Genomic DNA, 12,576 nt, shown 5'->3' on the forward strand with positions numbered 1-12,576 from the left:
AGGATGGTTTTAGGGACTCCAGAAGAGATTTCTCACATTAAGACAACTTGGGAAATATTCCTGAAGATTTTGACAGATTACTCATTGTCAAACAGGCTCATGAACCTCGAGACTTCACGATGAATTGCATTGCCAAGGGGCAGGGTCTTCAGTTTCTGGGAGGGAAAAGAAGCATACTTCAGTGATTTTTATAATGTCATTATAAATATCAAGGACATATGACATTTGATAGAATCATAGACTAGGCTGGGTTGGAAGGGACCTTAAAGTTCCCCCACGGGCAGGGACAGCTTCCACTGGAGCAGCTTGCTCCAAGCCCCTGTGTCCAACCTGGCCTTGAGCACTGCCAGGGATGGGGCAGCCACAGCTTCTCTGGGCACCCTGTGCCAGTGCCCCACAGGGAAGAGGTCTTCTTTATATCTTATCTAAATCTACCCTCTTTTCATCTTATCATTTGATACATGACACATTCAATGTTATATTTAAATACCCAACTGATAAGTAACGCAGTTGTCACTGATACACTTTGTTGTTAAATTCTAATACGTAGAGATACTCACTGCATTGTGAAAGAAGTTGCAAAGATACTTTGCCCAAGGACACCTGAAAAACAGATACAGTCTTAATCCACTTTCTCATAGGGATGCACCTGCCCTCAACTTCAGCCACTCTGAGATCTGCATTACTCAAGGCTTAACAAAAAGGCCAGTCCAACAACCCACTTTACCTTTCAAATAGAAATGAAACAAGGTATTTTATTTTCTCTGCTACACACAGCAAAGGCTGGAGAGAAGAAACTGAGGAATTTCAACTTACCTGCCCATGATTTCCAATTAAGACAGTTACCAAGAGGTGAATTCTCAACATTACTCTGCTGCCAGCAGCTATGTGTGAATTAAAAGTGCCAGAGCAATTACTCTGCCTTCTAGTATACAACCAGAGAGTCAATTAATTTAGAAACTATTATGTCAATACATTAAAGTCTATCACTCTAAAGCCTAGAGAGCTTTACTGCGTAACACAGGAGAGCAAGGATTACACTTAGAAACAGCTCAAGGTTTCAAACGTGACACACCAGTGCCTGAAATCCAAAGTGCTCAGACTCTTTCAGGACTGTTTTCCCCACCCACTGAAGCTTTGTGCTGCTGCAGAGCAAGTGGTGTCTCTTAAAAGGTAATGACAGGCACATAGTGCTGTCCCCAGTTTGCGTAACAGTGCATATAGATTCCTCAATCTTTAGGTTTTGGTGGGGGTCTACTCCCTCCCCACCATGTGAAGTATTTCTTACAAGCTTAGTGCTGACCCTGTACTCCCACTGATACACATTTTGAGCTACTTTTAATTATTTTCTCTAAATAAAGCCATATACACTATTAAGCCTCCTTAGATTCCAGTAGCAGCTTTGTTACAAGTCCTAATTAAGAGGTTTTTCGGTTGCTGTTGCTGACAATGATGCTTAAGTAACAGAACTAGACTGTACCCTGTGTAATCTTGATGACTGGTCAGAGTTGCCAAGAGCAGACATGTTTTTCACAACACTGGGAAGTGAGGAGGCCATTTGGTTGCAACAGGGAACAGAACAATTTCAAGTCTACCCAGAGCATCATGTTCAGTACCTTTACCACTGCTAATGACAAGGAAGAACTAAAACCAAGAATCAGTTGTGAATTAAGACAGTTAAAAGAAAACGACCATCAGCGTTGCAACACAATGATTCTCTATCTGGCTGTGATGAAGATTCACACTTACATATGCAGATTCTCTGTGACAATATTCAGACTCAAGAGGCCAATGTACTGCATCTTCAGATGTTTGCAAGTCAGGAACAGGCAAAGGAATTCACCCACATACACGGGACCAAGGTTTTGCCACCTAAGCAATACAAAACCAGGAAACAACACAGCTGTGCAACAGCAGAAACAACTTGCCTACTAATTCCTGGCATCTTATTTGCATTCTTGACTTATCCAAAGCTCTGGGCTGGCTGGTTTCAAAGAGCTAAGGGTCACATCTCTGCTAAACGTTACTGCTGCTCTTACTGTTTCCATAAAGAGACAGGCAGGGAGCAAGTGTTTACTCACAGCTTTAGCATTGTTGCTTTCTGACAATGTAGATCTCTCAAAATCAGGTTGATAACACCATCAAGAACGTTTGCTTCACAGGAAAGCTGGTCCAATAACAGCCTCAAAGCCCAAAAGTTACTCTAGGAAGAGACAAAGTAAGACCAGTGATTTAACCCAAGTGGCAATCAAAAAACAGAGTAAACTGAGGGTCAGCAAAGTTAAAGAGGAACAGATCAAGTTAAATGTGCCCAAAATCTCCATGTTGGTGTTACACAGATTTTAAATATCATTTGCTTCCATCTTTTAGAACAGAAATCAACAGCCAGGACTCACCCCAAAAGCCAGCACTATCTCTAAGAAGGAAGTCAAGTATGGAAGATCACAAAAAACCATCTGTTGTATTGCTTGTACTGCGACAACAAGACTAGCCTCGTGGTGTAACTACAGGGAGAGATAACAAGAAGAGACATGTATTTAAAAGCCCACTTTCCCCACTACTTGCCTACCTCATCTCGTCAAATCAGCACTAAATCACTACCATTCCTAATAGACAGGTTAGATGTCAGACACGACATCCATGTGAATCTTAAGAAGGCCAAAAGAAAGGGGAATAGAATAGGTATTTATTTTTGGGAGCATCAGGTAAAACATGCTATGAAGTCCTCCCAGAAACATGAAGCAGAAATAGGAGTCACATATTTGTAAGCTATATTTCCTCAGTAGGAAAAACCAGTGAGAAATCTCCTTAGATGTACTGACTGTAGTTACTACAGAATATATTCCAAGCCATTTTTAGACATGTTCCACTATACTTGAAACCATTCTTCAAAACAAGCTTAGAAACCCTGAGCTATTCCAAGTTTTGAGCCAAACACTGTGTCAAGTCTCAAAGGGTAGACTCCTGTTGGAAACAAACCACACAGGATCACCCTGTGAGAAGTTAAAGACAGAATCAACTACCACCAGCCCTCCCACTCTAGAAATGTAGAGATTTGGACAGTTATAAGGCAAGACTTGTCCTAGGTTGAAGATGGTGTCGGACCAGAACAAAACCTAAAGGCTTTCTTACTTCAGATGTCTGCTCTAGCCTTTAGACTGTGCTAAAAACAGTCTTATGCCAATTCCTCCCCCAAAATCTTCAAGCTCCCTTTAAAAGCCTTTAATAATCCAACTGTTTTCAATACTTCAAGCACAATAACACAAATAGTAAATTTTCTTATTGCTATGTGCACACTTACGTTAGCAGAGAAAATAGAAGATGGTAAAGAAACATTAATTCTTGCCTTCAGATCCTTCAAAGGGCCACAACTGGCAGCAAGCACCCTCTAAAACACAGGTAATGGGTCACAAGGAGAAGGATGTTCAGATACTCCACAAACAAACAGTGCCCAAGATGTTCTTTGATGTACTTTTACATATTTTTCTTAAACTGCTTCGTTACCCATTTTGTTATCTGGTCCATCTCAACAGTAAAAGATACAGAATCAGTATCAGGCATTGAGCTGCATGCAGAATTAATCACTGTAGTATTTAACACTCCTGAATCACAACACTCTGCACATACAAGAGTATTTGAGGAACTGTAAAGTTAACCTTAGCATTTAGAAGAACAAGCCAATGCCCACATCAAATGAAGTCTCATAAATCCAAGACAAGAGGTTCTCCCATTTCACTGGACTGTTTCAGTTACCGTTTGGAAGTCAAGTGTTGGCTCTCTCAGGTACACGGGACGTAGGTGCCCACGTTTTCCAAGAGAATTGCTGCTGCCCAAGACCATAATGAGGGTACTCCAGCATTTAGGCTGCAAGACAGCAGAGCATTTGTTTTACAAAGCCAAACCTGTTCACAGAAGTGCAAATTATTCAGAGGTAAAAGGGTTTTGACAGCAAATCTTTGCACTAGGGAAGTAACTGGACAAAAGAGGTAATATAGAGAAACACTCAAGGGGCCACGGAAGCCCAGTTTTAAGGAACTCACATTCCTGTAGAGTGACATGTTGCTGTAAAGGAGTTTCAGTGCCTGCTTAATCAGAACACTATCTTTCAAGGGACGCCCTGTAAGAAGAAAAAAATATCCAAACCATCTTATATTTCCTGAATAACTACAGATTAGGAAACCAAACAGGATACCTCGTTACAGGTATGTTTCTACAGAAACCTAACAAAGAGACAAACAAGTGTCTACAACTGTTTTACAGTACTTAGTAGGTTCTGAACTGAAAGATACCAGCAGTAAAATGCTATTCTGGAAAGCTGCTAAGAACTGAATACAATTTAGACTAAGCCATCAGAGCAGGTGACCCAGAACAAAGTCTTCATTATGTACATCCCAGTGCGATACACACTGTCAGTATCTCGTATTCTGAAGAACTCTGCTAGTAGCTGAACATCTCCAAAATAAATCAGAACACCCCTTGACAAGTAGCACACACCAGATGATCCCAGTTATCTGTGCCTGGCCTAATGACAGAATGTAATGCACAGACTATGAAACCCTTTCCACCAGGAAGCTTTAATTCTCAAGGTCAAAGCTGAGACATACCACAGTGCAAAGTGACACACTACCCCTAGAGTCACACCATGATGCAACAGGGAGATCTGTATGGTCATAGGTTGCTTTTGGCAAAACAACTTCACAGTTGATGAAACTAGAGTCTTGTGTGAGGTGCAGCCAAATGAGGGTACACTTCATGCTCAGATATAAAGACATTCTTCCTGCCTGGTGCTATGGCCTATGCTTTAGTCCAGGCAATTTATAGTTGGGATCAGAGTCCCTTAGGATGTTATTAATATTAATGAAAAAGTAAAAGCCATAATTAAGATTCTAAACATGCTTAAGGAAGAAATCACACTTGCCAGCTGCAGTCCAGACCCCAGGGTCCAGTATATCATTTCCTTTTGGGACACTGCCTGTTCTGAACATCTTCAGGTAGACCTCGAACTCAGAAGCTGTTAGGCGGCAGGCAGTGCAGCAGGCCAGGCTGTTGACAGCAAACAGCAGGGAATTTGAAGCATCCATGAAGTTTCCAGATTTACACAGATAGAATGGGATTTTATCCTGCAGGTATCTTAACCTGGAAAGAGAAAAGGGATGAGTATTTTATTTTCATTAATATGAAAGTTTTACTATATATTTTAGAGATCAAATTGTGTTTGACCACTAGTGAGTTACACTGATGAGGCAGAAGTAAGTTGCAATGCAGCATTGCTTTCACTTAGCAAACAGCTGCCAAAATCCTACTGCTTTTCATGCTATTAGTTTATTACATATTGAAGAGAAACAGGTTAGGACACATTCTTAAGGCAAAGAAATAATTGGGAAGATAAAAAAAACACAACATTTACCCTTTGATATCATTGCACTTCACAGCCCTGAGGTAGTGAACAACTTCTTTATAGCTGGGGAGGAAAGAAAAAAGATAGTAGGAAAAGCAAGGAAGTGGAAAGCTATATATAGGTCAATAAAACATATACTACAATTAATGAAGCAAAACAATAGGTTTTCCTACATAAGATACATTGCACAAGACGAGACATAACTGGTAGAAAGAGACAGCTGGAATGAAGTTCCAAGAAGCCACCCACTGATTGTATCTGTGCTCTGGCAAAATAAAACAGGAGGCTGCTTTTCAATTTAATTCTTTAAGTGGACTGTATTCTTTTAAATGCAGACTTCTGAAGACCCAGAGACCAGAACACACTTTTTTGGCCATCTTCCACCTAGTCAGCCTTTAGATGAACAGGATTTGTTTTAAACATCAACCCCTAAAACCTACTGGGCCTATAGAAACAAGGCAATGATCCACTTCAACATTCTTTTTCTGACCCTGAAGCATTCAAAGGCCTTGATTCTGCTTTGAAAAACTTCAAAAAGCTACTGGCCTTCTTGATAAGTAATGGGCACAAACAGCTTCAAACGTGTCTTTGCTTTGCAGGTTTCCCCATTATACAAATCTCAGATGTTAGGCAAACACTACACTGCAGTCAGCACCATGCAAAACAAATGATGTGTTCATAAAATAAAGAACAAAACAAGGCCAAACTGATCTTACTTCTTCTGGTCTACCAATCTCTCCACTCGAGCCTCTATAACAGGAAGACATTCCCACAGGGACACTTTTCTTCCTTTCGTTTTTCTTTGACCAGTGACATTCTGGCCTTTTAACACAGTGGTCAGTAACACGTGATCCCATGGCATAACATTCAAGCTGGAAGTACAAAAAGAAAGTCATTTTCAACCATGGGTTTTTGTACACCAGGACTCCTTTCCCTTAAGCAACATGAAGATTTAGCAATGAAACAGTTCTATATGGACAACTTAGCCATAGGATCAACAACAACTTTTCCTGTAGGAAAGGACAAATACAAAGCAGCTGATACTCCCTATAAAACGCTGATGCCCATTCTATACAACTGTTTTCACATCAGGCAACTGTATAAAGACATCTTCTCTAAATGACCCATGAAGAACATACCTATTTGAGAAGCCAAAGCAGTGACATGGAAGTGAGATGGTCTGAAAATACTTAACAAACATTTCATGCAAGGATCTGGGGAAGTCACACAACACCAGCATCCTCTGAAGTTGGGTTGTGATCCTGTGTTTTGAAGAGAAAAAAAACCAAAGAAAAATGAAGATTCTCTTAAATTTGGAGGAACTACTATTAAGTTGTTGTGGGGTTTGGTTTTAATCCTATGGGAAGCTATTCTACACAAGTTCAGGGGCTTGGTTTTGGTTAAAAATCAGACAGTTTGGATCTATACTTGAATTTGTGCTTTAAGATTTGTAGTGAGCAACTGTATTGGTCTTTTATTGTTTTAAACATCAGTGAAACCAAGGTTCTGTGGCCTTAAGTTTTAAAACAAAGATCAGCACTGAGTATATGGAGAAACACTGATGAACCCAAGAAGTAACCTGGTCAACTCAAGCTCCTGGCACCCTCATAGCTACAGAAGCCGTTTCTCTCTTACCTGACCACTGGATATAACACAAAGGAGGTTTACTCTTTGAGAATTGGGTGAGGGAGACAAAAAATTCCTTTTCCTTTCCTTTTAAAGAAATTAAATTCAGGAATAGCAATTTAAAATGAAAACTGATAGAGAATTTAGGTTACACCTGTCATTCGTTCCAACTACGAGGTGAGAACAGGTTTTTGAGGGCTCCTGAAAAAAAAGTTAATTCTTAATTCATTAACCTTCTGGTGCAAGTGAATTTTGGGTTAAAGGAGAAATATGAAGCTAAAATGAGAAATGAATTAAGCCAAGTGAGCTCGATGTCCTCATTCATCAGCCTCAAGGGAACAATGCTGTTACATACGTGACTACTCCATCCCAGTGGAATACTACAAGGCTGCTGTGTTGGTCTTTAACAGATCACTATTTACTCTTTGGCTTACCAACCACAAGTAGCTACCTGACACCACCTTCTGGTCTGGCCTTGCAGAGCACTCTTAGAGTACCGTCAAAAAGTAATCCATCTTCTTGGCTTCATGTTATTCCCCTCTGAAGCAGCACAGAATGGTTTGAATATTTATGTGGCTCTAAATAAAGCCAATATTGCCCTTGTCCTTCACAGAAAGGAACTAATATTCAACAAAGCTTTTAAACCCCCTGATTTGTAGCGTACAGCTGTAGAACCTGACAGCACGCTCACGAGGCTGACTGATGTACATTGTATTCTGCCTGTCCCTACCCATCTGCAGTCTACATGCAGGCAGCAGCAAGCTGCTCTTGCTCTGCTCAATACCTGAGACACCACAGTGAGGTTGTGCTCCCTGATAAGGAGCTCCTGATGCCACAGAACCAGAGGATTATACACCTGTGCAGGTTTACTTCTGCCTTCTAAGAGCCAAAGCATTCACTTTCTTTATGCTTTTGAATAGAAGTCATTTGAAATGTATTTTAAATGCAAGCAGAAAGTCTGCACCCAGCAACAACCCCTTTGTCCTCTCATCATATGGCAAGATAAGTCTTACCTTTGCAGCAGACAATGGACAGCAATCTTTAATGAAGAAGAGCTATCAAAGTTCTGACAGTTTCTAAAAGAGGAGGATAAAAGCCCTAATTAATGTTTGTCTTGTTTTCCTGCCTTTGCCCTCTTCTCTATAATCAACTCTTTAAGAAAAACCCACCTTGACTTCTCCTTTAAAAAAAGCCTTGATTTTAAGCCCCAAACTATATTGATTTTCCAGTGCAAAGCTCTGCAACCTTTGCTCAAGCTAGACAGTAATCAAGCATGAAACAGCCAGGATATAAACAAGTAAACAGCACCAGTAGTAAAGGCTGAACTATCTAAACTCTGGTTGTATCATGTTTCATGCAGTCCTCCCAGCTGACAGAGCAGCCTCCAGGCTTAGGGGAGGCAACTAAAACTTATTACCCAAGGAACACATCACATCCTCCCTTCCTTCCAGGTCTGAAGCAGATGTTTATTCACACAGTGCAGCTTGTGCACTCTCCACTCAGGAAAGCTCCCTTGCCGCTGTGCCCTCTCCTCAGGAATTAACCCCACCAGCCACCATCTGCTGTCTATCAGCCTCCCACCTCCCAGTTTCCATCTCAAATTCCTTCCCCTTGTTGGAGATCATCTCCCCTCCTCGTGACTCAATCCTACTTAACTTCTTCCTCTCACATCCAACCTTTAACCTCCTCTTTTCCTCAAAAGCCCTCCCCATAATCAGTCTCATCTCTCCCTCAGGTGTGCTCAATTTCCTCTCATTGTACTGCAGCCAGAGCTGTGAACTGTACACCATTCTTACCCTTAATAAATGAAAAGCCAGAACTCTTAGTCTCCTCCCTCTGAGGAGCAAATGAAGCTCACACACTGGAAGTGGAACTGGATACTTACAAAGAAGGGTCCTTATGAAATGCTATCTCCTTAGCTGCTCCCAGAAACATGACAGCAGTAGCTTTTGGATTCTCTTTTTCTGCCTGATTCAAAAATCTTGTTACCAGTGTAAAAATTCCAGAGTACCTAAGAAAGTGGAGTGGTCTATAAGATAAAGTGCCTGCAATGATGGACTTCATAAACAAGTGGCAATTACAACCATTCTACAGTTCGAGAGCAAACTGACTTGCCTCTCCTTGAAAAGCCTCTCTAACAGTTTAATAGCTCATAGGCCAAGTAAGGTCTTCTCAACTCTTCCTGCTGTATCAGGTGCAGCAATTTCAATTACCACTTCACCAAAGGAAGTCAAACTTGCACTGAGCAGCATGTACTGCTAGTAGCTGAGTTCTGTTGTCACTTACTTGTATACAGTCTCTATGCTATGTGATATGCAGACATCGCATTTCCCAGGGGGGAGTTTTGGGAAGCAAAAGCATTCATGTTGTGTGGGAAGCACTTCTTCTCCAAGCAGATACTTATTATATTCCTTACAAAGTTCCTCTATAAATTTTTGTAGAAGATCTCCTACGAGAGCAGAGACAGATGTGAAATCAAGCGCAAGATTTAACCTTTTCAAAGCAAAAAGAAACACAAAAACAATCATAAGCACCCTGTGTGAAATACTTTTTGTTGCTTGCACCCAATCTTACTGCTCAGGAAAGCTTTGTTGCTTCTTTGGGAGGAAAGCAGGAAAGTGCACAAACTGCACCTGCAGACCTGTGTCTACTCTGAGTACAGCTCAGAGGAGTAACAGTAAGCTGCTATCATAAAACCCACCAAGCCTTTTCAAGGGGAGTTGTGGACCAGACAAGATGCCCATCAAGCCCCAGACTGAGTAGCCACAGCGAGCCCCGTGTCCCAGGACAGTATGATGTGTACTTACCACCACGCTGAAGGTCTGCATCTATATCTGTGAGCTGCAAATTGAACGTTACAAGGACGCCACTGAAGGAAGAGTCATGTCGATCCCTCCAGAACTTGCTTTTGTTGTGTGCATTGCAGTGGCAGAGGGCAGGGACTGTCCAGTTCTCGCACTATTTCATAAAACATGAAAACCAGGGAAAGGTTGGGGTTTTTTTTCCCCCTCCCAGATGAGCAAATCAAAAGTTAGTTCCTCTGAGTGAAGGTCTACAATTCACTTTACAGACCCAGGCAAAGCCACAGTGAAGTATTTGGACAGTCAGGGCAAGAGGCTAATACAGTAACAACTTGATATCATGGCTAGCAAATAAAGCCCACAGTAATTTCCTATCATTCCTGAATACCTTACAGAGACACGTCAGGCTGGCACCCTCCCCACTGTCACTTGGTGACACAGCACTTTGCATGTTCACCCTCGCTTCCAAAGCTTTCCAAGACAAACTCAAACAACCCAACCCCACACACCCAACTCCTTCAACTCCCTCACTCTCTGTTAGCAGCCTGATTCAGTAATTTGAATACAGATGAAATACACTGGGTGGCTAAAGCAAACAGGAGGTACAATTGCTCACACCAAGTGAATATGTACTCCAACAACTGGCTGGGCTAGCAGAAATAAAGCCAGCCAGTGACTATGCTAGAAGCATTGTGAAGAGATAAAGATTTAGGAGAGGAACTGTTAAAATATTAAATTTCATCTATCATTTATTCTTTTAGTGTGTTCAGGAGCAATTTCTTTTTCAAAAGACTGTTGAGGAATGGAGTTTACCCAAAGTTGTGAGATCCTTGATTACAATTCTTACCTGAGAAGCTAGCTTATCACAAATATAGCAGTAGCACTGGTCACAAATATCAGCATTATTCTCAAGGGGTGAGCATGTATCACATTCCGTTTGCCTACAAAGTGGAAAAGCAGGTTATTTATGAACCAAGTTCATGCTTATCCAACTCTATTGCTTTCAGCTGCCTAAAAAGTCAACAAGGTTACTCGATAAGATAGCCTAAATGTGGAAAATGAACCCCCCCATTCACCTCCCCACCAGTGAGCATACTCAAACTTGTGCGTTGTACAGTCGTATCTTGCATGAGGCATCACATCAGGTTTTTTGCAGAAAGTAATCACTAGACCACATTCCTCGTCCACAACTTCCTCGGATTTCTCCTCCTCCGGAGCAGGCTCCTCTGTAGACAAGATAAGCATAAGGCAGGACAAAGGAAACGACAGCTTCATTACAAGTTCATCCAGCTATTGTGACTTTTACTTTAAGGCCCAAGTTTTCTGATGGTTTCATACAGTGTCAGTAAGAGTGGGTGCTGTGGTTTAAGGCCAGCTGGTAACTGAGCACCACACAGCCATGCACTCACTTCCCCTCGCTCCTGGCGGGATGGGAAGGAGAGTAAAAGAATGTAAACCCCATGGGTTGAGATAAGAACATTCCAGTAACTAAAGTATAATACAAAGCTACTATTAGTACCACCGATAACAATAAGGGAAATAGCAAGTGGACAGAATATGAAACTGAAAAGGGAAGCAAAAACCCCAACAATAAACACAAGTGATGCCCAATACAATTGCTCAGCACCCACCAACCCAGTGTGACCTGAGCCTTCCAGGTGACTCCCCCCAGTCTCTATCATGGGCACGATGTGCTGTGGGATGGAATACCCTTTGGCTAGGTTGGGTCAGGGGTCCTGTCTCTGCTTCCTCCCAGCTTCTTGTGCCCCCCCTCACAGGCAGAGCATGAAACTGAAAAGTCCTTGATCAGAGTAAACTTTACTGAGCAACAACTAAAACATCAGTGTGTTATCAGCACTGTTCTCAGGTTAAAGCCAAAACACAGCTCTGCACCAGATACTAAGAAGGCAGAAACCAGCAGTTACAGCTGAACCCAGGACAATGGCACAGGGGTCTGGAACAAAAACTTCCTGACACTATCAAAACAGAACTTATGGAATTAAAAAGGATCCAACCAACACTGAGCCCAATCTCAGCCCAGTTTATAACAGTTTGAAGCAGAAAGACTCATTTTAAGCTTATCAATAATTTATACAGATAGCTTTATAATTAATAAACATCAGTTTTATTTCTAAAGCTCTTTACAGAACTGCCTCAACACCAAGAGCACAGCACTCACCCAGAGGGTCCACAAACATAACTGGGCTCCCCAGCATGTCCTCAGCTTCATCATCACTGATCAGGATTATGCTCTGCTCTTCCTCTTCTGTCGATGACTGCATGGTTAGCAAAGTCCACTGAAAATCAGCTATCTGAGAGCAAACGGGACACAAAGTTAGTGCTTACTTGGGAAGTCCTTTCCTCAAGAAGGGAAATAAAGACTTCTCCCTTCATCTATGGGAAGTTATGCTAGGGACAGAGATAGTCAATGCTCAGTACAGAGCAGCTCAAAACACTGCAGATTTCACCCAGAGCTGAGAGAACCCTATAAAAAAAGGGAGGTGGGGGGGGAAAACAACCCCAAAGCACTCAAAGCGCCGTTCTTTTGGTTTGGCGGGCACGCCCATGAAGCAGCTCTTTAACAGTTATTGATCACCGGAATTAGAATCACAGAACGAACTGGGTGGGAAAATCCTTTAAGGCCGTTAAGAACCATCCCCCGAGGCCACCACTAACCCGAGGCACTGAGGCCTCGTCTACCCGGGGTGTGAACGGGGAATGCAGCCCTGCCCTGGGCACCCTTGGGGGAAA

General features: G+C 42.0%; 2 protein-coding genes across 2 annotated transcripts; both read right to left on the bottom strand.

The window, feature by feature from the left end:
- Positions 1-77: 77 nt before the first annotated feature.
- On the bottom strand, positions 78-4,468 carry LOC133210027 (uncharacterized). The gene is made up of 8 exons (XM_061349054.1): positions 4,041-4,468; positions 3,754-3,864; positions 3,302-3,388; positions 2,397-2,504; positions 2,082-2,203; positions 1,750-1,872; positions 561-603; positions 78-155 (listed from the first exon to the last, which is right to left on the bottom strand). The coding sequence occupies exons 1-8, from the start codon at positions 4,056-4,058 to the stop codon at positions 78-80; spliced, it is 690 nt and encodes a 229-aa protein (XP_061205038.1). The 5' UTR covers positions 4,059-4,468.
- A 402-nt stretch (positions 4,469-4,870) lies between these two features.
- On the bottom strand, positions 4,871-12,125 carry LOC133210101 (uncharacterized). Its single transcript, XM_061349221.1, has 11 exons — positions 12,005-12,125; positions 10,922-11,051; positions 10,673-10,766; positions 9,832-9,982; positions 9,311-9,473; positions 8,910-9,035; positions 8,038-8,100; positions 6,538-6,660; positions 6,115-6,270; positions 5,408-5,461; positions 4,871-5,136 (listed from the first exon to the last, which is right to left on the bottom strand). The coding sequence occupies exons 1-11, from the start codon at positions 12,105-12,107 to the stop codon at positions 4,887-4,889; spliced, it is 1,413 nt and encodes a 470-aa protein (XP_061205205.1). The 5' UTR covers positions 12,108-12,125; the 3' UTR covers positions 4,871-4,886.
- Between the last annotated feature and the right edge of the window lie 451 nt (positions 12,126-12,576).

This window comes from Neopsephotus bourkii, unplaced genomic scaffold (assembly GCF_033783945.1).
Source record: "Neopsephotus bourkii isolate Nb327-2 ecotype Australia unplaced genomic scaffold, CSIRO-AGI_Nbou_v1 NB_384, whole genome shotgun sequence".
Taxonomy (NCBI): domain Eukaryota; kingdom Metazoa; phylum Chordata; class Aves; order Psittaciformes; family Psittacidae; genus Neopsephotus; species Neopsephotus bourkii.